This window comes from Aquila chrysaetos, chromosome 18 (genome assembly GCF_900496995.4).
Source record: "Aquila chrysaetos chrysaetos chromosome 18, bAquChr1.4, whole genome shotgun sequence".
Classification (NCBI taxonomy): domain Eukaryota; kingdom Metazoa; phylum Chordata; class Aves; order Accipitriformes; family Accipitridae; genus Aquila; species Aquila chrysaetos.
This window is the reverse complement of record NC_044021.1, coordinates 2,519,344-2,546,882: the sequence shown is the minus strand read 5'-3', so window position 1 is coordinate 2,546,882 and position 27,539 is coordinate 2,519,344. Positions and strand designations below refer to the sequence as shown.

General features: G+C 41.3%; 1 protein-coding gene across 7 annotated transcripts in view; it reads left to right on the top strand.

Annotated features, from left to right (window-relative positions):
- CTNND2 (catenin delta 2) overlaps nucleotides 1-27,539 on the top strand; it is a 688,109-nt gene that overhangs the window by 224,528 nt on the left and 436,042 nt on the right. Inside the window, exon 1 of one of the 7 annotated variants that reach the window (XM_030041724.1) lies at nucleotides 8,391-8,678. The exons of the other annotated variants lie outside the window; for them this stretch is intronic. Within the exon in view, the coding sequence (XP_029897584.1) occupies nucleotides 8,634-8,678 (45 nt within the window). The 5' untranslated portion in view covers nucleotides 8,391-8,633. Of the gene's footprint in view, nucleotides 1-8,390; nucleotides 8,679-27,539 lie in introns of those variants that run through there. 7 annotated transcript variants of the gene reach the window in all.

Here is a 27,539-nt window from a genome sequence, read left to right as displayed (position 1 = left end):
AACCTGTTTTCATTTGTGGCAATCATTCATCAATTTGTTCTGAGAACTTCCACAGCCAATACAGAAATCTATTAAATCTATATAACAGGTTAATCTCAACTAATAATTACTCATTAATCTTGCTGGAAGTACACATTTTCTTCAGCCCATTGCCAAGTCACAAGCCTGAGGAAAAAGTGAAGTATTTAATCTGTTTTGTAAAGTTTGTTAATGACAAATTCTGGCTGACAGATTGAAAAATTAGGTCCACTGTGTTGGGGTGCATTCAGTTTCAAAAAGTGATTAACTATATGCCAAGCTGTCAAAGAAATTTTGCATGAAAAAAGAGAAGTTGTTAACATTATGTCTGTGCCCAATAATTTCATAATGTCCATTTTAAATATAAGTGGAAAAAAAAATCAGCAGCATACAGCCATTTTCAAAAAGTGGAGTTTTGAAACTATCAAAAGAGAAGCCTGAAAGAGCTTTTTTAACCCCTCACACCCTCCCCCAATTTTTCCCTCCGTATCTTTGACTTTAAAACCACTTTCTTTTTCCCTCTAAAATTTTAGTTACATCTGCTTGCTAACTGAATTAAACACAGACTTTGGCTTTCCTGAAGAGCTCCTCCTTATTCTTGCCCTCTCATCAAACCATGGCTGCATCCTGGGAGACTCTGTTTTCCAGTGCAGCCGGATTCGCTGACACAGGTAGGTCATAGCCTAGGATGATTTAGAAGTCCCACACTTGCTAAATAATTCAACCTATTTTATGGCTATTTGCTTAATATCCCATTTCTGCAGAGTTGGTAAAGTGTCTGACAAAAGGTCAAATTTATTGCGGAGCTTCTCTCTGTTGAACTTAGCTTCTGCTGCTTCCTAGTGCTGCTCTTGGTATATCTTCACTTCTGATTGATTTTCTTAATTCAAAAATTGACACAAAAAGTCTTTTCTAATGAAAAGCGTGTTTTTCAATATTCCCTACTCCTTCTATGGATTTCTGTTATGTTTTTATTTTGATTATTAGCTCCTGACCTGTTTATATTCTTGTTCACTCGAAGCCTCAAGTCTTTGTTCTCCGTACAAAATATCCCATTTGCTCTCCTCTTCTGTATCGCTCCATGCTCTTTGGTGAAAGGCATAATTTCATTTTCAAGATCTTTTTGGGAGCAGATAGCAGCCTTATGTTACCAGACCAGTGGAGTACTTTTATGTTTTGAGAAAGAGGAGAAAAATAACCTGTTGTGAGCAGCAAGTCTTTATTCCTGGTCAGAGATGAATTCCCAGATGAAAGGATATATTTCTTCTGTGCCTTGTGACACAAAGTCAGACTTAAAAAGCCTTCTACTTGTTCAAAGTGACTCGGAGGCTGAAGAAGTGACACTGTGTAAGACTGTCTATGACACACAACGCTGCTGTGTGCTTGTTCTGCAGATTCAAAGTACCCCTTTGGTTCTTGAACTCTTTTTAGTTTGACAGAATCCCCATCATAATGTTTGACTTTTTTGAATTACAAAGCTTCAGCACCACAGATGTTGAACTTTACCTGATGTTTGTATACATCATACAAGATGTAGCAAGTGAAATTGGGTTACAGACATTGTTTTGTGTTGTGGTGATGAATTATTTCTGTCACTGATCACCACACCAGCAATGGAGTACACAGCTGTAATAACACATTTTCACATTCCGTTTGTTAGTTCCGATATTGATTTAATCTTTTTCTGATACACCATTTTTTCCCTTGGACTTACATTGCTATTAAATAAAGCAACTTTGAGGTTCCTTTATTCGAAGAATAACTTTTAACTAAAAAAATCCTATATTTGAAGGGAAAATAGCATGCATTACCTAGTCCTCCAAGATTTGATACAACCGAGCATATCCTCTCGTTAATTTGGTTTTCCATGGTTCTCTATTGCCAGTGTGACAGGCAAGCTATTGAGGTGAGATGTAATAGAAATGCACTTGTGGCAGAAGCACCTACCCTCCTTTCATTCCTTACTGTTGTGCAAAATACTGGTCTCCTAGAACAGCAGATCTAACAATGGGGTTTCCTCTGCTAATGCAGAAAGATCGTTCCTCATGTGAGTACCATGCACCCCTTCTTCATCAGTTCTTTAGCATAATATTGCTAGTTAGGAAAAAAAAGTCTTTCACTGCGTACGATGTGATGTTTCTTTTTTTGTTCCTCTCATATTTTGAGCTAGCATTATGTGTCAGAAGGATGTGAAGTGAGACTTTGAGCTCTGAATTGGCACGGACGATAAAATTTTGGTTGATCAGGAAATCTTTATGAGCAACTTTTTGATGTGAAAGGGAAGTGAGTTGGTAGTCTTCCTTCTTAGCCTAATGCATTGCATTCAGCATTGCTGGGCATCTGGTGGATTCTTCTGATGCAGTGAACAGGCAACTGATTTATTCTGGAAGACTTAACCAGCTGTCATGCATATCAGGGCACTGATTTTCTTCTGGTTTAACTACAGCAGTTCAAGATGAAGTATCGTTAACAGCTTACAGACTGTAAACTAGTCTCATTTGTGCTTATAGCAATACAGCCATAAATGCACATAGACTGTAGAAATAGAATATTCTTTTGCGGGGGGAATTTCTCCAATTTCTCCTATTTTCACTGCATAGGTCAACAACCAAGATTTGAAAATGAGGGGAAAAAATTTCCCTAGCATCATGGCTTCTGTGCCCCCTTTTCATGCTTGCATTAAAGCCTTTAAATAGTATAGAGTGCTAAATAGTATAGAATAGCATTGACCATTGAGCTTTGCCTAGGAGAGGCAGGTGGTATGGGTTTCTTGAGATTAAGTTTATCTATCAGGCCCCATGGTTCTGATGGTGACTAAATCAACTACAGAAAAAAATATGGAGACTATACTGTTTGGAATCGCCTACTTTTTTGCCCTTTTTTTACTCATCCCACCTCTCCCTATTTAATACAGGGCTCAGAGCAGCTTTCTGTAACTAGGCTCTGCATAGGCCAGATGATGTTACAGACATCCATGTTCTCTCCATGAATCTGGGATTATCTTCAGCGTGCCTGTTTCAGTACAGTTTCCAGTGACATTGTCAGAGTTTATCCAAGATGGATTTGCTTCTATTTTGTTAGCATTTATAGAAGGATGAGAAGGTGGGTGCATGAATGGTCCCTTTTGGACAGGGACTAGGGAAAGTGGGAGTTATAAAAGAGTAATTCTAACTTCAGATAGGAAAGAAAAATAGGAGATTCAGGTCCCCAAGGCTGGGGGGACAAAATATAACCCCATTTACTTTCTATTAATACTTCAAAATACAGACAGCAGCAGAAGTAACTACTCTGTACGATCTAAAAATCACGGGTAGTCAGAAATTAGGTGGCAGCCAAGTCAATTACCAAGAATAAAGCTAAAATTGTATGTGTAATAATGAAGTGCTTCTAACGCCTGTGCATTTACCAGTCTACCCATAGCTCTGTCATTGTCGGACACCTGCAGGTTTCGTTGTGGCAAGTGCTTGCCATTTCCCCTACATATAAACCCCCTTTAAGGGTTTGCTGGTCATTCGCATCATTGTGAGTGGTATTTATGAACCCTATAAAAGGGACTGCTTGCCAGTCTAGGAATGGTAAAACATATTGTCTCCGGATTACCAATTCTGGAAATGAAGCTGGCTGAAGCTAGTAGGGGAAGTGTTTTCATATTGGAAATGGACACGTTAGCATACCTAACTGATAGCATAATCATAAGATGTTTCATACTGTTTTTAAAACAATCAGCACAAAAACGAAATAGAAAAGAATTCTCCGGTATCACAAGCACAGGCTCCACAATATGAGAACAGCTGAAAGGAGAAAAACTGTTACATGGATAAATGTAAATTTTGGCAAAAGGCAAAATCCTCCTTCTTTTTTCAGAATTCAGCTGTATTTTCAATGTTTGACTTTATCATGCTGCCCCAGCAGATCACACTTCAGATTTGATTGTCGGGAAGGATAACCTTACTTTTAAAACAGTAAACATGACATACAATTAGTTAAACTGTGTAGCTATTAGAAATCTGGTAAGAAACTTCCAATGAACTTTTTAAATTACAGATCTTCATTTTCAAAAATTTTCTGAACAAGGTATCCAGAAAATCCTTTTGTAACTCAGAGAAACCACCAGTAACCCAATTAGTTGGGATTTAAGTATAGTACTTCTATAAGCGTTAGCCCTCCATGGTAATTCTAGTTGACCTAAATCTGTGCCTACTGGAATCAGAGTGAGTTGTACTTCTGGTTTCCAGGAAGTCACGGAAGTGTCCAACCCTTCTCAAATTGTTTTGTTTTCTACTGTCTGACTTAAAAGTGGCTCATATTCTGCAAAATTCTTGCTGGGTGTTGAAAAACTTTCAGGAATACTTACAAAGCTGATACAAAATGGTAGGAAATGTCTTGGTAGCTCTTCTAACAAAGTTGGTTAGCAAATCTTCAAGTGCTTAGGCACGTTCTTTCTTAATGTTACTGAATTGGTTGTTCCCACAGACAGTGAAACAGAGTAAGTCTTAAAGACTCTTGTGGCCTGTAATATTTTTTAAAAAGAATTCTGCTACTCATTAGTGTTGCAGAACATAAAGAGCAGAAGTTGATGGAAATAAGTGCTATATACGACTCTGTTCAGAGCCCGAGAAGGGCTTTCTCATTTATTACGCAAGAACAAAATTCCCTGTTTACATTATTTGCCTGAGCTGAGTATATCATGGAAGAGAAATTGCAGGGATCTGCAGAGCCACTGCGCACAGTATCACACAAAACCCTTACTTGTTCTTAGAGTGGTCTTCCCCACGGGGTTACCAAATCGAGAGAAAAACATGAGTAAAACACAATAAGAGATTGTGACACAGGCACGAGCTTCTGCAAAACATCTGAGGTTTTGCAGTACTTGCAGCGCAATTTCATGGTAACTTTAATGTCACAAACCAGAAAATGTTAGTAGAGAAAAGGGAAAGATTCTGCAGTAACCTCTGTCTGCATACGCATAGATTGTCAAGCAGAGGAACAGATAATGTGCCCTAGAAAGGATTTAGTAAAAAAACAAACACACACAACCCAGTATAGAAACCACTACCAAATTAATCCAGTAAATATTTGTGTGATTTTAAATGAAATAATCTTATTTCTGCTTTGTACAGCAATTTAGCCTGTGCATGCATCCTGCTGGCTCACTAGACACATTAAGGAGAGCACAAGCTAACCCTTAACTCTGGCCTTAGTACGACTGCCTTGAAATGTTTACAGCTTTATCTCTTCTGAAAAACATAGATTTGAGTATTGATGTTTTTCATTCAAATTATAAAGAATCCACCTAGTTGCTACACTCTTGATGTTTGGAGATGTTTTAAACAATTCTTGAGGAACCAGTGTGAAAAGGATGCGAATATGCATTTGTGTAGGTTAAAGTGAGGTTGTGGATGTTAGCATAAAAACTCTGAATTGTGGTTCAGAGGTAACGGTTCATTTGCTGCAAAAGCAATAGAAGAATCCTGCACTTAACCTCCTTTCTCAGTATACCAACTTAAAGGCAATTTTCCTTGGCTAAGTATTACTGAAAAGCCTAAAATACATTATGGGATTTCCTTCTACTTCTTCCTGTCCAAACTCTCAAAATTTGCACAGCTTCAGCATACAATAAGTCAAACATCTACAGAGCACTTAAGGATTTGATCAATTTTAAGTGGATAGAAATTTTTGTGATTCAGAAAAAGTACATATTCTAATGACAGGAAGGGTGTATGGCTTTGGAATGAAAATAGTTTTCTTCAACTTCCATCAATCAGTTTTATGAGATAGGATCCCTTTATATAAAGGTGGCAATCTGAACAAATGTCAGATTATTGAACAACTCTTTCATGAATATGTGGCAATCCATTTTAATACCAATCATTGGTCTTGGCAATGAGAGTGAAATCCCTTTGAATTTTATTGTTAGGTTAAATTTCTCTATCAAATATACTGCAAAATTGCGTGTGTGTTGTGCACTGCTGCAATAGTTGCAATGACTTTGTAGTACCTGTTTTATTATTTTTTCAGCAGAGCTTTCCTGAGATGGTGATGCATGTTAGCACACTGAAATGAAACAGAATGGTCGTTCACAATATTGCAATGAAAGAGAACATGCTCAGACTGCTGTGTAATTAATTACCCCTTGGAGATATTATTTCATGTGGAGTAGATTTTCTTCTATTAAATTGCCATTTATTTGTGACCTTTAATTTATCATAAACAGTCTTCTTTCTACTTCCTAGGCAGCAATGGAGAACAACAAGAAATTGTTGCATTGCTCTCCTTAAATGACACTTACAGCTTGGCAGAGTTACACGGAAGCTAGTAGGTTTGCCATTCAGGAGCTAGAATAAAGGGCTTTGCAACGTGATTTTCCATCCAGTGCCCCCAGCAACATTTTACCTCCTTGAAATTTTAGAAATACAGTTAACTGTTGGGTTTTCCCCTTCCAAAAGTTTCTGGGAGAAGCAGCCAACTGCGTCCTTATTATTATTATTATTATTATTATTATTGTGTTGGCCTCAGCAGGTGTTTAAAAGGAGTTTCTAATGCTAAACCTCTGCACCTGCTTAGCTACTTTCTGTTTCTTCTCTCTGTCCACTTTTGGGGGGGAGTTGAGGGCAACCCCTTTACTTAGGGCTCCCCCAGGGAGTGCGGATAAACCCAGGGAAGGTTGGTAAAAGCCGAGTCAGCGTTTTTTCCCTTCGGACCCTGAAATGTCACTCTTCCTTCCTCAGTGCTTGTACTGTGTCCTATCAAATCAAGCAAAACTGACCTCAGCTTCACTGTGACATTTCGAGAGAAGAACTACTGAAATGTGCACTGAAATTTTACAACTCCCAGTCAGTAATGGTAAATATTAATGGTAGCAGATGTTAGGCACCTGGTCGTTGTGGTTCAGAAAAGGGGGGCAGGTCTTTGTAGGTAGAAAGGAGCCGTTTCTTTAAGATCTGGATCGAATATGGAATTTAAAGAAAAGGCTAAAACGCAAGCCTCTAGTGCAATCCTTCAGCCTTTTACCGATACATTGGCAGCAAATAATGAAGGCTGTGTGCTATGACTTTTTTTTAAATTAAAACGGGTATAATAATCACATTTCATTTCATTAAAAACATCGGGAAGGGAAGAGCTCGTTTTGGAGTCTAAGCTGATAGTTTATCCACATGACATATTTGAATATGAAGCTCGTATTTATGTCAAAGGGAAGGCGATTTTTCCCCGACAGGATCTTTGTACACCAAGTAATCAAACAGTTGCGTTCCTCCGGTGTTCAGATCACGCGGGTGTTGGCCAACTGAAACGAGCAGAATGAACAAGGCGCTTCAGCGCTAAGTCCTCAGAAGCAAGTTAAGCCTTTGTGACTTCAGCAGAATAATTGAATTACTTAAACATTTGCGCCGCGCCGAAGAACAGCAGTGATCTTTCACAGGCATAATTACATCTACGGAGGTCTTGCGCGAGGTCGTAGGAATTTGTCGTGAGTATTGCTCCAGCCTCCTTTCCACCTTCGGCATCCCGGCGATCCTTGACCCGAGGTGTCTCGGACTCCAGGGCGTACGGAGAGCCCTGTGCGGACTCCAGGGCGTACGGAGAGCCCTGCGGTGTCCGTCCGTCCGTCCGTCCCGCCGTTGGCGTGAGGCGCGCCGGGGCCTTGGAGCTGTGCGTGCCGCGGGCCGGGCGTTCGGCCCTCGGCCTTTAGCCTTGCCGGCGATGGCCGTTACGCGCTTCCAGCGGTTTGAGGGTAAGCAAGTTTTGTTTTCTGGATGCCTGCGTATTTGAGGCAAAAGGTCGCACAGTCTGCAAAGCAGAAGTTAGGAAAAAGACAAAAAGCTGTGCCCCAAAATGCAGTGTTTCGCGTTGTAAGAGGCTGATGAGCTAAAGAACGCGGGTTTTCATTGATTTCAGGGTGAAGTTATGCTAACGCGGGGATTCTGTAGTAGCCTATGGACTTCAGCTCTCCGTCAGAAAACTTAAATAAATACACACACGTGCGAAGATTGATCCGCACTCGGGCGGGGAGGGGGGAAAACAAAAGGAGAGGCTGCGAGCCCGGGGCAGGGGCGGGCCAGCCCCGTCTGCCCGGCTCCGCGCTTTCGCCCATCACCAGCCCGCCTTTCAACTGCCGCGCCCGCTTCTGCTTGGCGGCGGGTTCCCGGCCGCGCGCGGGCGAGGGATGTCGCGGCGCCGTGTCGCGATGGCTGCGGGTTTTTGGCGGGGGGGGGGGGGGGGGCGCGGGCAGGGCCGGGGCCGCGAGGGGCGGGGCCTGCCGTGAGGAGGTGTTGCACACGGGCCGGGCGGTTGCCATGGAGACCTTTGTGCCCGCCGCGGCCCGCCCCCCCCAGCTCGCGCTGCCCGCGCGGGGCCGGCGGCAACCGCCCGCCCGCCCGGGCCGGGCCTTGGCGGGGAGCTGAGGAGAAGGGCCGGCCGCCCTCGTCCGCAGCCGTCGGGATGGCCGGCAGCCTGCGCCGGCGCGTGGTTTTGGTCGAGTTTCTTTTTTCTGAAGTGGTAAAAGGAAGGGAAAATTAAAAATTAAAAAAAAAAAAATATGACTAGACTCGCTTGAGCTGCTGCTCGGGAGAGGAGGGAAACTCAGCTCAGCTTTGAGGGGGGGCTTCCCGGAGCGAATGCTGAAGTGGTTAAGGAGCTTAATTTACAAGCGGGCGACAAAGGTAACGGGGGGTGGTGGGGGGGGAATCGCTTCTTTGGGGCTGCTTTGTAGTTGGTTTGTTTGAGAGGAAATGAGAGATTTCGCGAAAAGGTGTGTAACTTGTTTGAGACGTCGCTTCTCAATGGCTTAGAAGTATTTTTGGACCTCAGAATGCTTTAAATCTCGTTACGCAAGGGCATATAGGTACCGGAATTGCTAGATTTTTAAAGTCCACGTGAAATGCTCTCTAACCTGGTAGATTTTGATCGTTTTGGTTTTTTTTTTTTTTTTTCCTTTTTTAAAAAAACCGAGTTCTTGGCTCAAAAAAAAAAAAGAGAGAAATGGGTACTTGAAAGTGCATTAAAGGCAACAAAGTAAATGTTACTCTTCAGTGGAAGTGTCTTGTTTCCCGAAAACGCTTCATGTCCTTATTCAGCAACACTGTATCTGACTGTGGTCATTTCTTGTTTCTACTTGTCTAAAGCAAAGATTTAGGAAGATCGGTAATTCCACCGAGATAAAATAATTTAACAGGCTAATCTTTCTTGTGCAAAAATGTATTTTTGTAGGTGCATGCTTTGAGCTTACAGACCTGTTGCTTCATACTTTTACCCTAGAAACTGTTCCAAATAAATACCATGTACTCAACTGTAGCGATATCTTTTTTGCAGGTTATAGTCTTAAATCGGTGAGAATGGGATTTGCATCTCTTATGTTTACCCTTTAAGTCTTTAGTAAGCTTTCCAGGTAGATTTTTTTTTTGTGTAGATGGGTCAGCTAATTTGAAATTCGTTACAGAAGATTAGTGAAAATAATGCATAGTTATGACCTCCTAGTTTCGTCTGGTGCTGCTCAAATTCCAGGGAAATGTGACTGACTGTTCAAGAGATTAAATAAATGAGTTTCATGTGGAAGTCAGTTATGTGAAAAAGTCCCAACAGTCTTTTCTGACACAGATCCGGATAGTTGTTAAGGTAACAGTTTATTTACTAGTTTGATCTTTTGGCTGAAATCGAGTGAAATATCTAAAATGTAAACACAAACAAAAATGTAAAAACAAACAATCCCCCCCTTCCCATGGTAAGTGCTTCCTAAGCAAAAAAAAAAAAAAAAAAAGGGGGGGGGGGGGAAGGTAGGGGGCTTTGGAGCAGATTGGTTTTTGCATATTATTCCTGACTCAAGGCACTGCAGGAATATGTTATGGTGGAGTAATATTGTTTAATAGGCAATTGCATTTGTCAGATTAAATTAATAAACATGTACCTTCCCAAAGCCCATAATGAATAAAACGTATGACTTTGAGGGAAATTTCTTCTGATATAACCATAACTGTTAGTTTTTATTAGTTAAAATTGGAAACAAAAGATTTTCTAGATCAGACTAGTTTAACTGCTCAGTCTTAAGCTAAGGAGCTAAGGGCTGGGTGTTGGTTTTTTTTAAAAAAACGTGGATTCCAGAGTATTCAGCATGAAAAAAATGCTACTTCAGATGTTTGGATCTTTAATAGACCAATGAAACTACTTTAATGACTTCAAGATCAGGAACTAATTTTATTTCAGAAAAAGTTTAGTAAAACTAATTCAATGTTTGACTGGCACTGAGTAGTTTAAATGCTGTATGCGATTGATCCAAGCTTGTTCCTAGTTGATCCAAGTAGTCAATTTAACTAGTTTGCACCACTAGACTGATTTTAATAAGACTGCTTAACTTGTTATGTGCAGCTTCTGGGTTGACTGTGGTGTCTTAAAGCATGCTCATTACTGTGGATTCTTTCAGTAGCTTTCTAATTGCATACGGTTTAATTTTAGTGGCTTCTGAAGCCAAGTGTCCAGAAACTTGTTACCTTCCTCCTCTTCCCTTTAAGATGCACTGCATAAAGATCCCAGTTAGTCTTGGCTGCGGGAAGAACACTAAAGTGACTCAGAACCAATTATGCAGGGACTCCTGGAGCCGGTGGTGACAGAGCAGTACCTGAAGTTGTTTTAGCAGTTAATTCCAGTCTCCTTTTCTAAAGTCCTCTGAGTCATGTGTAGAAATAAAAATTCAGTGAAGTCCCTAATAGAGCGTGCCCTCGGTGGAACCTCCTGTGGTTGATAAATATTTCAAGAAGCTGAAAGTTAGTGATACATTTTAAATGCACTGCTAAGCTGAGATACTTCATGGTCCTTTGCATACACATTTGCATTATTCATTTGTGCTGTGCAGGTAGGTAATGGGCCAAATCTATCTTTGGTATTACTCCACTGATTTCTGAGTTACTCAACTAATTCAACCATACGTGTACATCTTGATTTTTGGAAGTTCAAGGCAAAGTTGGAATTACTTCAGTGAGTTTGTTATACAGGTAATAGTTGTTTATGTACTAACTAATGATGTTCAGTAGCTTAGGCATTCTTTCATTAAAATAATTGTAAGCAGAAGGTATAATTTATTTTTTTATTCTCCTTTTTCTGAAGAAAAAACAAACAAACAAAAAAACCAAACCCCAAAACCAACGTGTTTAGTGTTCTAGTTGCTGAATCCTAAAGTGACTGACAGAGAGATACGATAAAACAGCTTTCTGTCATTGGTAAAAATTCATCCTAACAACCTACTAAAGTAAAAGGTCTTGACACACTTTTTTGTAGCATGATGCTTAAAAATAGAAACTCTCTCTGTGTTTTAAGCAACTTTCCATACAATGGGTCTGTGACACTAACACATGCTACATTTGTGTTTGTGCGCATGTATACAAATGCATATGTATACAAACTGTATATATATCTGTACTTAAAATATATTAGGGATTTGCTTTTAACCTATGAGGAGAGGCAGAGGTAACAAAAAATGGTAAACCCTGATCTAACAGCATGCACTAGATTTAAAATGCTGATGCTGGGCAGGCCGTTCAGATGGCAGAGTAGATAATACATGTGATGGAAGCTACTGTCCCTGCATTCAAGTCTGGTGTATGAAAGCGGTTATTGTTTTTTGGTGTTTTTTTAATTTTATTTTATTTATTTGTTTTAGTAGAGATTGATGTTGTAGGAAATAATTGGGATAATTTTAATGAGAAATTTAAAATATTTCCTTTTGAGATCCAAAGAGATCCTTTCAGAAAACTCTTAGCATGGGGTTCACACTGTTACAGATAGTTTCTGCCAGAGGTCAAGACCTTTGTATGACATTCTTGGGATGTTCATTCCATTAATTGGCATTTGAAAAAGCTAACCTGACAATTAAAGCAGGAAATTCATCCTCCCAGCCATGAACACATGCAACACATCTCTGTCAATCTTGAGTGCTACAAAACTGTGCAGTTTTAAGGATCTGGAAGAAAAAGTAGTTGGAAACACAGCTACATGTCAATCGAAGTAAGGCTGTCCTTAACACGCCCTTGTGTCTAACTTTTTCTAATGACAGTGTGTATGGCCGAGTTATTCAGCAAAGGTCCTTGATTTTGTGGCAGTGTGGTGGAGCAAATTGGAACTTGGGAGTCAATAAGAAAAATGTCTATACATTTAGTATATTGGCTGGGAATTATCACAGTTGTGTGTAATTTGTATTTAGACCAGTTCTAAAAGTTTTATTCTCAGTGGACTGAAACACGTTGAAGCCAAATAACTTTCACAGCTTTAGAAGTTGTCAGAGAGGCTAAGGGTTGGAACACCTCTCCCTTCTGTGCTAGGAAAGGCTGTAAAAGTCTTTTGAGACTGCAATAAGCATTCATTGATGGTTTCTGCTAAAACTATGGGCAGAGAAACTATAGGCAGAGAAATAGTATCTGTTTGAACTGTTGAGTTATAACTTTAAATCAGTTGGTGATCAACAGGCACTCAGACAGATGTCATCGTGTTGGGGTTTTTTTTCTAGTTGTGGCCTCAGTTTTCCTGGTAGTGATGAATACTGATAATTTTTGTTTAAAGGAAAACTTGCATTCTTCCAAATAGTAGTATCACTGAGCATGTGTGCATCACATGTTAAGATATTTTGATTGTGTAATAAAGAAATTAATACTAATTATTACCGTTCCCTTAGGGTTGTACAAGTGTTGTTTAAGGATATCTACATCTGGAGTGGTAGCAAATGGTTCATTTGGAAACTGAGGGCAGATGCCTTTGTTTTCCAGTACGTACAGGTTCTCATTCTGGCATATGCACGGGGCTATTTCAGCTGAAACACGTACCCATTCCTTGTTAGACTTGCACAAACAGTGGCTCGAAGATGATGTTGGCTGCCGCGGTGAGAAAAAGGTAGACTGCTTGTCCAGCCTGCAGGATGGCCCAGCAGACTATATAGGAAGGAACAGCATGTTCATTACGTCCTACTTTTCACTTTTTTTTTTTTTTTTTTTTTTTTTTTTTTTGAGTGAAGTTATTGGTAACCTTATTTCAACGGTAACAGGCAGTTCTATTTTGATTTCTTACCTGACCTGACTTGGTCCAGTACTGAGTTTGCTTTCCTGTGTTTCCAACTCTTTCAACTTTTCTTAAGTGCCAGAGTTTATGAATGTGCGAAAGGGACATGCCAAAACCTGATACAAATTCTTTTGCGTAGAGGATTAAGATTAATCCGTCATCAATAGTGTCAGAGGGGTTATCTACATTTTAGTCAACAGCACAACATAAAAGTGAAGAGGTGATATTACACACCCTTGTGGCTTTTTGCTGTTATTTTAATGGCTTATCTTCAGAAGGGTCAATATTTTATCACTGGGGCCAGTCTAGCACGAACCTTCTAATGCTTTTATCTTTTAGACGGTCGAAGCTGTTAGTTCTCACAGGCTGGCCTTCAAGCAATAGAAAAGTCAGCCTGTTGCTAGAAACCTCTAACTTAAAAAACCTTGAAAATTCTTCTCCTGCAAGAGATGATTAATTGTCAATAAATAAAGACAAAGAATTGAAAGAAAAACTTCTGCTAGCAGCGATTTTAAACAAGCAAACAACAAAAACCCAACAAACACTTTGGCTTTTTTTTTTTCTTGTTTTTCTTTTCTTTAAGTTTGCAGTGTTATGTGTCTGCCCTGCCCTGATTTCAGATCAGATTTCTTTTGGCTCCACAGCTGACTCTCCCAACTCTCTTCGGATGTGCTAAAAATTTAATAGCCAAATTTCAGATTGAGTCAAGCATAGAAATGGCTCGATGTCAGCTTTCTATGAGGAGCAAGTTTTCATCTTTGGGTTTGGGCTGTGTTTCTTTTCTCCAGCTCCACTGCACAGTGGCTCAGTTATTTTTCATTGTCTGTCTTTCTCTGGTATTCAAAGCCATTATCTGTGCACAGCCCTGTACTCGTAGGCTATGACTCTTTAAATAATTTTCCTACCTAACTGGTATTTAGTCACATGGGTAAAAATTTACTCCTGAGTCCTTCAAAAAAGCTACTGTCAGCCTAGTCTCTGCCATTAGCCGAGGAGAGAACCGGTCCTTGGTTCTTGTATGAAATTCAGTGCCACTAGGGAGGAAAGGTTGTGGCTGCTGCATCAGAGGAAATATTTTTGGTGATTTGTCTCTAGTATTTTCTTTTTTTTCTAATCAAATCAATGATATGCAGTGAAAGCTGGAACAAGTTCTCAGATGGTTTAAAATGAGGTATCAAGGTCTGCTGAAATTAGTAGAACTTGGCTGACTTAGAGGAGGTAAGTCTGTGTTGGGTTGCTTTATGGTACCCTTGTAGCTGTGGAAGAGACTTCCTGAGCTTCCAGAACTCATAGGTTTTGTTGTGCTTTTGCTGAAACTGTTATGCAACTGCTTTAAGTAACTTAAGGCATAGTAAACTAAACCACATATTGGTATGTTCTATGCAGGAGGTGAAACGTCAGCAGCTTTATCTATGTAAATTGTGTTGGAAATCGTTCACTTGGAATGATGTGATTAAAAGAGGAAAAAAAATTAATATATAAACTGCGAACGCCCTTCAGCTTTCGTAAATAAATTTACAGCATCCTGATCGTGTTTGTTCCCTTCTAAACAGTCATAAGGTTAGACATTGCACGGGAAAGGCATGTGCTCGACATTCATAAAGCTTCAAACACTGAAATATTTTTGGTTTAATTTTTACCAGATGCCTAAAAAGTCAGTCCCAGTAAATGATATGGTGGTGCTAGGATTAGATGAATAGCTTGTGTTCCCCAAACTATTAATTGAACAAACATACAGAAAAGAATTTAGAGCAGTTTTATTTTAATATAATTGTTCTCATACAAGATGAATACTACATATACGTATTGAGTAACCCCTGCATTAATTGTATTTCCTTCTTCATAATTTTTTTCTGCCTCAGTTCACTTCAAGCCTATATGCTCTGGTACAGCAATGCTATGTAATTTTCATTTGAAATAATAGTGCTTCTGTAAGAGAGACTATGTATTCACTACCAAAATATGAAATGTAGTGAAATTGTAGTTACAGAGGCGGGGAATTTTCTTCAGCAATAACATAATGGGGTACATAGATTTCTCATTCATTTTTGTCATAGGACTTAGGCTTTAGATATTTCTCACATCCATTTTTAGAGGAGATCTAGATATACCTCCAATCTCCCATTACTACAGACAGCTGTATTCACTGATGTGCTGGAAATCCATGTTTTTTGTCTTGAGACCATTGCTCTAATTTTGTTTCATAGGTGAAATCACTACTACTTTGTTAGCTTTTCAGCTGTAATTTTGCTATTGCTCTAGGTACCCTATGTACTTTTATTTCTAATAAATATTTACCACCAAAAAAAGTTTACTTTTATTTTTAGTGCACTTGTAAGTGGGTTTTTCAAGTGCCACTGTCCCTCTTAAGTAAGCTTCTGCAGTTGTTTAAAAGCCCGTGTATATATACATACAGTGCAGAATTACATAAACATGATATCAAAATTAGCCATGTCAAAATTAGCTCTGCATTTAGATAGGATCTTTATCTGCAGCATGCATCTATATACTATCCCAGTGTTCATTGCACAAGTTGCCTGTCTTTGAAGAATGATGTTTTGCACAACAGTATTCCTAACAAAGTGTTAGTTTCACAGTACCTTTTACTTGGACACTCTGTGTTATTTTCACTGCATTTAATACTAATTTAAAGTATGTCTTTAGTATTAAATTATCATAATGAACCCGTGTAGCACTTCATAAATAAGTTGTTTCTAATGTTGTAGGAGCTGACTGGCATATATTGTAAAAAAATTTGGTACACTGAGGACTTGCTGTAAATCAGACATGCATTCATTTGTTCTGAGGAGCCAAACTGTCCCTTTCAGTTGACCGAGTAGGCCAGAACTTCATTTGCCTTGTAGCTGTAGCTTTATGCTGGAGATCTAAAGCTAAGTCACGACTTCAGGGAGGGAGGGAAGGGAAAGAGGGGAAAAAATGTACAAATTTTTAAAGGTGCTGGGGGTACATTTTTCACTTGGACATCTAGGAGAGATATCGGTCCTTCCAACCAAAGGAAAAGGCTGTTCTTATTTTAACAGAACAGTAAAAATACATAGACAGTCTCAAGCAAAGATCAAATCAGGAAGGGTTACAGATCCATCGCATGTTGAATGAGACCCAAAGCACCATTCCAGTGTCCTTGTATGCTTCTCAATAGTAGGTTCCACTGAAATGAAATGGGTCAACAGACTGGGGAAAAGTTTTTTTTCCTCAGGGCCATGGCAATACACTATTTGGAGGATTACCTGAAAACATTTCTTAAAAGTCACAGGATTTCCTTTCATGGATAAGCTCTTGTGATAACACACCTTCCTGAAACTTGTATCTTTAGGCTGTCGTCTTTAGCCTATCATGGCAGGATTTTTTAAAAATTTGTCAGTTTATTCATGTGTCAGTGATGACTTTCATACAAATACAATAGCATTGCTTCAGAGGACATGTATTACGCATGTGAATTTCTCTCTTTGCAGAAAATGTCACCTGTACTAATATCCTGGAAACACCAATAGTCTACTAAGTATGTGTATTTATACCCTTGCCATCTGGAAGGACACAAGGCATCTCAGCCTTGTGAATGTGCTTGGTGATATACTTGGTGATGTTTGAGAAAAAACAGGGGGAATGACTTTGGCTATGGCTCCTTTGTCAACCATTTTCCTGCAGGTGCAGGCATTAAGACACAAGTGGTAGTATTTAGTAAGATAAGATGCTTACTGTTTTAAATAGTAACAAAATTCTACATTCTACGTGACTGTAACCCATTGTTACCGTATGTAGACAAGTAAATTGCAAACCAGCCACCCATCACTTGCAAGTGCTCACAACAGCAGAGGACAGCTATGGTCAGCTTACAGTGCAACTGAAGGCCATTTCTGTTCCCACCTGGATGGTCAGGTACCAGGCTAGTAAGTTTGTTTGTACGGTGCAGCATCTGAGGTAAAGAATCTTGACAGCCCTGACCGGAGTTCGCACTTCTACAGTTTCCAAGAAAGTACAAATCCAGAAGCAACTTGACAGGTTCGGGTAGTCTGCTAAGCAGCCAGCATTTCTGGAAGCCAGGTGGGATTACCTCGCAGGCTAGATCTAGTCCTTGGAGTGCTGACTGACTGCCTCCAGCATAGCATATCTAAGTTATGAGTCAGTAAAAGCGTTTTAAGGATACCAGGAGGGCATGCTGAAGAGGATGCTGTATGAATTTTTGCATTTGTTCTCAAGCAGTTTGGGTATATGCAGCCCATGTTTTGGTTTAAAAATACAGGACTGACAAGGAAACAGTCAGTTGTTACCATAATCCATAGCAAACAACAGCAAGCTGAGTAAGGGGTATGTGTCCAATATACCATGCAAGCACAAACCTATCCTTAGGGCGGCTGTCAAAATCATATTGGGGTTGTTTAAGTGTTCTTGAATTTAAAGTGTTTCCATGGTTGATCAGACCATTGAGGAAGTCTCAAGCAGTTGGGAGGGTGTTTGTTCTGGCAGGCTGCAGGGTGGCCTGACTTCCATTGGGTCTGCTGACTCTTAAGAGTTGTCTTCAGTGGCTTACACAACTTTCAGAAACATAACATTTTCTTTGATGTTACTGTCGCTTTGGCTTTTTACCAGGAATAAAGCTTGTTGCATTGGGAGTAACCAAGTGTGGCAATGATTCAGGCAGTGCTGCACTGCTTTCTTCCTTCTCTTAAACCTTTGCTCTGTGTTCACTCCTGCCATCCTGTCCTGTTGTGGACAAGACTTGCTGAGTTCTCAAAGGCTACTCTGACTCAGGGGTGTCATTCTCTTATCTGATATTATGTATTAAACCATGCGGTATGTTTGTCATTAGGAATTGCATGAGCCCATCTAAAAGCAGAAGTTATTTTCTAACTAAATTCCAAGTTCTTTTTTAGTTCTTGAAGTGCTTAGAAATTGCATACATGGCTGTGGTAAATGCGTGAGAGGACTCATTTGCTCCTAAACAGAAATGCACAGACCTGTGCATTAGTACACATTAGTACCTGTGCTCGCCTAAGTGAGTGAGGCTTTGTTTTGTCTGTATATGCATGCAGATTAAAGTAGGTTTTGTATATTCCTGATTTGCTAACTCTTTTCAAACAAATGTTGTTTATTTATCATTTCAGATACTATTGAATCGCACTATTAGTTAGCGGGCTGCTACCAATCAGTATTTTGAATGCTTAAAATCTCTTATGACATTATTTGACTGTCGGTATGCCTTTAGCCTATTTCTTTCTGTAGTGTGTTCAGAAATCATGGGGGTACTGCACGGCAACAACTTGGAAAGTCTGGCAGCAATAATTTTGTTTCCTATTCTTACTTTCAGTTCTTTGGCATCAGTGTTATACTGCCTCAAAATGGAAGTGACCTTGGACAAATGTAAAGGTGTGATGGGTTGACCCTGGCTGGTTGTCAGGTGCCCACCAAAGCCGTTCTATCACTCCCCCTCCTCAGCTGGACAGGGGAGAGAAAATATAACAAAGAGCTTGTGGGTCGAGATAAGGGCAGGAGAGAGATCACTAACCACTTACCGTCACGGGCAAAACAGACTCAAACTTGGGGAAATTTAACTCACTTTATTACAAATCAACCAGAGTAGGGTAATGAGAAAGAAAACCGAATCTCAGAACACCTTCCCTCCACCCCTCCCTTCTTCCCAGGCACAACTTTACTCCCGGCTTCTCTACCACCCCCCCCAGCGGCACAGGGGGACGGGGAATGGGGTTTACGGTCAGTTCATCACACGTTGTTTTCTGCCGCTTCATCGTCCTCAGGGGGAGGACTCATCATGCTCTTCCCTGCTCCAGCGTGGGGTCCCACCTGTGGGAGACAGTCCTCCACGAACTTCTCCAACGTGGGCCCTTCCCACGGGCTGCAGTTCTTCACAAACTGCTCCAGCATGGGTCCTTTCCACGGTGTGCAGTCCTTCAGGAGCACACTGCTCCAGCGTGGGTCCCCCACGGGGTCACAAGTCCTGCCAGAAAACCTGCTCCGTGGGCTCCTCTCTCCACAGATCCGCAGGTCCTGCCAGGAGCCTGCTCCAGCGTGGGCTTCCCACGGGGTCACAGCCTCCTTCGGGCATCCCCCTGCTCCGGCGTGGGGTCCTCCCCGGGCTGCAGGTGGAGATCTGCTCCACCGTGGACCTCCCTGGGCTGCAGGGGGACAGCCTGCCTCACCAGGGTCTTCATCACCACGGGCTGCAGGGGAATCTCTGCTCCGGCGCCTGGAGCATCTCCTCCCCTCCTTCTGCACTGACCTTGGTGTCCGCAGGGTTGTTTCTCTTACATGTTCTCACTCCTCTCTCCGGCTGCCGAATCCTGCCTGTCCCAACTTTTTCCTTCTTAATGTTATCACAGAGGTGTTACCACTATCGCAGATTGGCTCGGCCTTGGCCGGCGGCGGGTCCGTCTTAGAGCCGGCTGGTATTGGCTCTCTCTCGAACACAGGGGAAGCTTCCAGCAACTTCTTACAGAAGCCACCCCTGTAACCCCCCCCACTACCGAAACCTTGCCACACAAAACCAATACAAAAGGCAAGGTGTCCAGACACTTGTTTCTGGAAATAACTTCCTTCTGTTAGTAAGTCATACGATAGGGATGGCTGTGGCGTGGCTGCAAGATAGAGCAGACAAATAAACTGGCTGGTTGGCTGTGACCTCCAGATAGATGCTGGTTATCTGTTTGGACAAACTCTAAAAGGCTTGATGGTTAAACCTTTTGTCCTGCCTGGGCCTCCTGGCCCTATCTTTACATGTCTATGATGGGAAACAGACTGAACCTAAGTTTTAATTAATATTGGCTCTTGGAAAAACAGAAATGCTGTTCGTAAAATCCAGTGGAATTCCTATTTGGACATAGGCACATTCTCCAACCTCTCACACAACCTACTTGTGCGAGTTTGTCATTTTTAATGTTCATGGAATGCTTTAAAAGAATAATTAGCCATTTGGTTATCTGGGGGGAGAAATCAGATGCAGATTTGAGACAGTCAGCATAGGGACTTTGCATTTTGTGATTGATTTTTCTGAATGACAGAATAGGTTTATTTAAAAAACAAACAAACATGCTATTCCATCTAAAAATCAATATATCTTGGAAGGGAAATTGGAAAAATGAAATCTGTATGTTGTGAAGGGATTTAAAGTGTTTCTGGGGATGGGAGCCCAGTCGTTATTGTTTGCCAGCACTGTCCTTATTGCTTCAGGACACTTCTCTGTCATGACATAATATTTTTTATATATTACGGAATTAATGTTCATTACAATTGTTGTCATTCACCTCATGCTGATCTCTGTTGAAGTTTTGAAACACATACAAGTAAGGCGCAGTATAACTGTGAAAAACAGTATTTTTCTTTTTCCCTTTTTTTTTTTTCAATTAGGTTGAAAACTGATTTAAAAAAAATCAGTTTGGCCCAGTTTACCAAAACATCTGCAGGATTCATGAACAGCTTGTTGGCTGAGCTCAACAGCAGGAGAAGCTATAGTCGATCAGTTCTGCCCTCTTCAGCAGGTGTAATACCAGTTGATGGAAATTGCAATACATGGTTTCAGGGGACATGTGGATAATGTGTCCAGATGATAGCAACATCAACAAAGTATAGAAAAAAACATGGGCAGATGTTTGGCTTATTCTGTCTACATGGTTACATGTACTTAAATTCACTCTAATGGAGTTTATGTACTGTCACATTGTGGTTTGCTCTGTCACAGAGAAGGATTTTATGGTAGGCTGCTAATCTTACAAAACAGTTCACCTGTTGCAGCAGCCATATTTTGCAGTGTCTTAGCTGTAGATTTTTTGACCTTTTTTTTTTTTTTTCCCTTCAATCTTTCTTTCCAAACATATTTGAGTGTTAGGTTTGTCTACAGTGGGATGAATTGCTTTGTGGTTTTGACATATAGCAGGTTATTCTTGCAGTGAGATTGGATACCTCAGACCTTCACAGACAGAAAGAAGATAAATTACACACTTTTCGAACTTCACCCTTAAAAAAAAATAAAAATAAAAAGCCTCTGGGTTTATCTAACTGAATGATTTTTACTTTTGGTTTTGGTTTTCTACTGTGTGTGCCAGGAGTAGAGTCAATTCTGAAATTACTGAAATAGAACGTTGACTAAACTTGATCAATAGAATATTAAAATGCGTCAATAATTATTCAAAAAATGTTTAGTCAGATTGTTAAATTATGAGTCATTGTTCTTCAGGTCCATTTATGTATAAATGAAAGTGGTGGTGAATCCAGCTAACCTGTACTCAGAAGGTCCTGTTGTCAGTATGCAGATATGGATAGAGCATCCCATGTCTGTGATGTGCTCCAGTCTTTTCATTCCCACTACTAGAACTCTTTAAAATTCTAAATAATTGCTGCTTGCAAATTTAGATTCAGTGCTTTGTAAGATTAATTAAAAAATGTACCAAAATGTAATTCTGAAGCTGATGTGAGCATTTAAAGAAAAGGGGGTTTATCTGTTATTCATTTAATGCAGCATGAAATTAACACCTGAATCAAACAGCAAAATTTTAGTAAATAAGATCCAGCATCTATTATGAGGCCTCATTATTCCATATACATAGTAATATTTTGGAAGTGTAATTTTTTCTTCTTCCTAAGCTGCTTGAAACGTTTCCCCCTGTTTTTCAACAAGGCATTGTGTGTTGATGTTTGTAATTAGATCACTTGCATACAGCGGTTGTCATTAAAGAGTTAGCATTTTCAGTATTTACAAAGTCATGGTATCTGAGTTATCCAAAGCTTTCCCATTTCTAAATATTTAAAGTTATAAATTAGGTCACATAATTCTCGTCATGCTAACCATTGTTTTCAGCGTTATTTCTCACATGACTGCTTCTCAGGCTCAAGTTTCTTTCCCTGTAAATAATTTTGTAGTCTCCATTTTAGTGGGATTTTAACTGTAGGGTATTTTTTTAGGTAAAACATAGTTGTGAGCTATTTGCCTGAAGTCCTGTATCGATAGCCATGCGTACTCAGTTGCTACGGAGATACCTGTCATCCTCTCTTTCCAAGTAATAGACAGATGAGCATGGTACCAAACACGCTCAAATTAGTGGTGCGCATAAAACTGTCTCTAAACTCCCTAGCAGGCACAAAGCCTGTTTCACTGGATTGAGAGATGTGCACTGTGAATTTAGGAAAGGAAACTAAAATCCTGAAAAAAAAAGTCAGTATCCACTTCAGCACACCTCCAGGAGGTTATGCTTCCCTCTGTCCAGTCCTGACAATAATCAAGCTGCCAAACTTCATAGCAGAATTAGGGTTGGTTTTCCAGGCTGCCTCTTGCTGTAGAGACTGTACCTTATGCTTATGGTAGTATTGAATCTGAAAGGGCTCTCTCCTACTCTTCTGTGTTGAACACGAACTGGAAGAACAAAAGGTAGAAACTGTTTGCAGTGTGGAGACACGAAGCTGCTTAAAGGGAAGGGAGCTGATTGGTAAGGGTTAAATTTTCAGAATCCTTCTCTCTAAGTGGTATTACACTGTTGTGGAGGGGTTTGCTCGTCCCCCAAAAAACGTGGAAAGTGGTTAGAAACACTTTATATTCCGATGATGCTGTCAAAGACATCCCAAACATTGTCGCAAGGTCTCTGCCCGCTTTTCATGAATGTATGCAAGGGAGGGCATGCTGTATTTCTTTCTTTCTGCCCTTCTCTTTCTGACTTTGCGCTGCAGTGGACATGAGCCAGAGACATGTCTCTCTCGGTCAATGCAGTCTCTTGTTTGAGGAAATGAAGTAGGGTAGAGTGACTACAGTCAGTGCATCCCATTAAATTATTTCTTTCATTCTAATTCCAGTGACTTTGCTTTTGGAAATTATACACACTTTGCCAGCCATGTAATAGGAAAAATCAGTCTTCACCAAATAGAAATCAAGCTTTAGAAATGGGAAAGTAACACAATAATAAGAAAGCTTCAGTAGAGGTGAAATTTGGCTTAAAATCCTGACTTTGGTACACTAAATATGTACTCTTCCTTTTTAAGCCAAAGAGGAAATTACTTTATAAATTTCCATCACTTGCTAAGTAATCAGTTTGATGTCACATTTTGCTTGTCACGTGGTTGGATAATCTAAAATATGCAAGGAATAGATAACAGATCAGGCCCAGAAAATTGAGTAGTCTTTCTTCTGTTCTTACTGTTTAGCGTTGCAAATGTTGCTGGTACTTGTGTATTCCAGACTGCTGAGACTCCCCTTGAAAGGGTCTGAATCAAAGGAGCCAGACTTATTCAGCAGAGAGTCTTCTCGGGACTATATCCAGTGTAGTTCTCAGGTAGAGTAGGAGTAGTCAGTGTTTTGCATGGTACAGACTATTATTGAAATTGGAGAGTGTCTGTGAACAGAGAGGAATGAACCTTGCAAGATAAGATGAGATGGACTATCCATGATCAATTCAGAAAATAAAATAATACTGTCCCATATCACTTTTCATATAATTAGACATCCTATCCATTCCTAGCCCTCAGGCACAAAAGGAAGAAGTTATACATCTCACACTGGTCAGAATGGGAAAAGTCATAGAAATTCTCTTGTACTGCAGAGGTGTTCTGGGGGGGAGACTAATTTTAATGGCGCAGAAGGTTACCTACTACTGTGCATGGCAGCTGTCTAGTCAAATTTTTCTGCTTCTGGAGTGATGTGTTTGCCTCGATAACCTTGGTAATGCTAGTTGCAGACAGGGGTATGCCCCTTAACCCCAGGCACCAGTACATGATGGGGGCCACCCAGCTGGAAAGCAGCTTTGCAGAAAAGGACCTGGGGGTGCTGGTGGACACCAAGTTGAACGTGAGCCAGCAACATGCCCTTGTGGCAAAGGCGGCCACCATTATCACGGGCTGCCTTAGGGGGAGTGTTACCAGCAGGTCAAGGGAAGTGATGCTTCCCCTCTGCTGAGGCTGCACCTGGAGTAGCACTGGGTCCAGTTCTGGGCTTCCCAGTTCTCAGTTCGAGACAGATGTGGACGTACTGGAGGGTGTCCAGCGAAGGGCCACTAAGATGATGAAGGGACTGGAGCATCTTTCCTAGGAGGAAGGGCTGAGAGAGCTGGGACTGTTCAGCCTGGAAAAGAGAAGGCTGAGGGGAGATCTCATCAATGTAGATAAATGCCTGAAGGGAGGGTACAGAGAAGATGGAGCCAGGCTCTTTTCAGTGGTGCCCAGTGAGAGGCCTAGGGGCAACGGGCACAAATTGAAACACAGGAGGCTCCATCTGAACATCAAGAAACCCCTTTTCACTGTGAGGATGACCGAGGACTGGCACAGGTTGCCCAGAGAGGTTGTGCGGTCTCCATCCTTGGAGATATTCAAAAGCTGCCCGGACATGGTCCTGGGCAACTGGTTCCAGGTGGCCCTGCTTGAGCAGAAGGTTGGACCAGATGACCTCCAGAGGTCCTTGCCAATGTCAGCCCTTCTGTGATCCTGTGAAGATGCCTGCTATGCATGGTTAGGGCTTGTGTCTGGTGCTGATACATTGCATCGTGGTTTGTGAGCAGGCTGGCGTTTGGAAGTGGCCACAGTAATCTTGCATCTTTCATATGTTGTGCAAGCATAGATTGCAATTCTGTATTCTCATTATTTCAAGCTAGCCGAGATCATTCCGAAGTGTCACATTTCATCTCATTTCTATCTCTGAGACATTGGGCTGTGCAAATCATATGGCTTTGACAAAATAGTCCCAACACATAAACGGTCCTGAGATGCTGAAAAATCCAGTGAAGACTTTGGTGCCACGGGTTTGGTGTTGGTGATTTGTGAAGTGAAAATGAGGTCCCCTCGTGCTGTTTCGATTCATGGGAGGTGCACATCTCTACTTCTCCTTAAACAGGGAGCGGCTAGAAATAAATACATCTGCTACAGAATTGCAGGCAATGTACTCTCAGAGGACCTGGGAGGGGAGGAGAGCCGAGTGCTTTCTGGCTGTCACAGATCTCCTTCCACTTACCTGCACAACTGGGCGCTCCAACTGTCGTATGACGCGAGTTTGAACCAACTCTCATCAGACACGAAGGGAGGTTTCCACGCTGTGTGGTGCTGCCTTTGCCCTCCATCCCTCCCAGGCCTCCCTGTCTGCACCGTCAGCATCGCTCCTGCCCCTGATTTCTCAGAGTGCCTTGTCCAGGGAGGTGAAAGGGAGCTTTGCTGGGGCCAGCGGTTCTCCTTGCCTCCCTCCCTGACCAGTTTGGAGTGGTTTTCCTGGTGCTGCCATGGAAACGGTGCCTGCAGTCTGCAGAAGAGGGAATGTGTGTGGCATTCAGCCGCTGCCAGGTGTGGGGAGGAGAGAGCCTGCATTTTACCCAGTCCAAGTTCCCACTGAGGGGAGAGATGTCAGATTTAAATGGGGGGCAGGGGAGAGAACAGATATGACTCTAAACAGCAGCTCAGAAATCATGGCTGGAAATCAATTTGAACCCCCTTTCTGCCATTAAATTCGCTTAAAGCACTAAATTTAAAATTCAGTATGTGCTGGCTTGTTTTTATTGACTTTGCCTTTCCTTTTCAATACTGTGATGTCATGAACCGGTATGTTCTGAAAAGGGAGTTGGAACTCCTACCTGTTCGTTCTGCACGCAGGGTGGGGGGCTTTAGTGATGTGCATTGTATGGGCTAGGTCTTGGACAAAATCGTTGGGGTTATCAACACCGCTAGAAGATTCCTGTGTTCATCACATGGGGATAGATATGGTTTTGATCGCTGTGTTTTGCTGTAATAAAGACTTGAATTTCAGGTGACTTCCACAGTAATGTCAATGAAATATCCTGATTGCAGTTATGGAACAAGCTAATTCATTCATTATTTTTGCTCATTTTCTTTCCCCCGCCTCTTTTTGCTTTCCCCTGATTCAATTAAAGTAACAATGTTTCCTATGGCTGTCTTATTTTATCACAGCAGTAACTCTGATATCCTTCCTGTAAGGAACATCCCTGTAGAGATGCTTCTGTCCATCTTAATCTACTGACAGTTTCCTGAACAGCATTTTGGTTTCCATCTTTGAACTGAAATCTGTCCTGTAATTGTGGAAGCAGCACCATTATTTTAGTGAGGCTTGGTAATTCTGGAGTGCAGCAAGTGTTGATTGTGTGTTTGATCTCCCAGAGTAATAACCACAAATACAGTCCAGTATATTTAATTCTTTTGTTCCATTCACTGTTTTACTTAGAATGAGTAGTGCAGATCTGGGAGTCTTTTTGTTTGTTTACTTGAGGACTCAATAGCAAAACTGTTTTGTGTTTTATTGGAAGAATGGGCCAGATTCCAAATCTGGATGTTTTATAGATGAAAATCTGTTTTTTATATATATATAAAGATTCATTATGTTTTCTGGTTTCTGTTTTGTGGCAATAAATGTATGTTTCACTAATGAGAATGGCTGTTGTTGGTTGGACAACTTGTCTCCACTTATAACCATAACTATATGCTGAAGGAAGAGTAAGAACAGGGCAAGAATATATGATACCATCTCCTAATACTCAAAAGCCACCTGTTTTCAGATTTTCACAACCCAGTGAAGTTATGATGTGCTTAGTAACCGTCAAAAGCATACCTGTTACATAAAGAACCATCTCCTTTCATCCGTTTTCAAGTCTGGCTCTTAGGTGCTTCATTTGGTATGTCCTACTTCTTGTTTTGGAAGAGCTAGTGAATATGCTGCGTGGGATTTTGTAGACCTCTGCCATGTTATCCCTAAGCTGTTTTCCAGACTGAAGGTTCCTAACTTTGTGCAGAATCCATTTCATACCTTTAATTATCCTTGTAGCCCTTTCTTCTATCTTTTCATTTCTGCCACATCCTTTCAGACATGGGAAGAGCAGAACTTCACACAATTTTCAAGATGCTAGCACACCGTGGATTTATTCAGTAGCATAAGACCGTTGGTGCTTGTGTCTTGGTAGGAAAGCTGGTGATGGGGTGGTAGTGACAGGACACTCCTGTGGTGGCCCATGGGGATGTTCCTAGGATGACAGAGGCATTGACCAGCCAGAACTCCTGGGGGGTGGGAATGTGGCCATTTGGGTGAGGGACACTGGGGAGGACCTGGTACTCCTCGCTGGGCTGAGCAGGGTGGGGACCTCACCTTATGGGACTTGTTGCCTGATGGACCACAAAGCTGGCAGGCATAGGACCTGCAGGCAGAACTCAGCAGGCTGTGCTGCAGCAGGGGGAGTGAGCAGGAAGCTAACAGGATGCCAGGCAGCGGTGCTGCAGGGGCAAGGGCCAAGGCCTCGGTGTTCAGACAAGAGAAGACCAGAAGCAAGCTTCAGCAGGGAAGGAATAGCAATGCACAGAACAAGGCACCCTGGAAGCTTGTGACCTGCGGCAGCAAGGCAGCAGCTCTCCCCTCATCTGGAAAAAAATCAGCTGAAGAACAGATATGGAGTCCTGGGAATAGACTGGAAGGATGAACCCATTACCTGGGAAGAGACCAGGCCAACAGCTCAACAGGTCGAACTTGTCAGGGAAAAGAAGCACTGAGT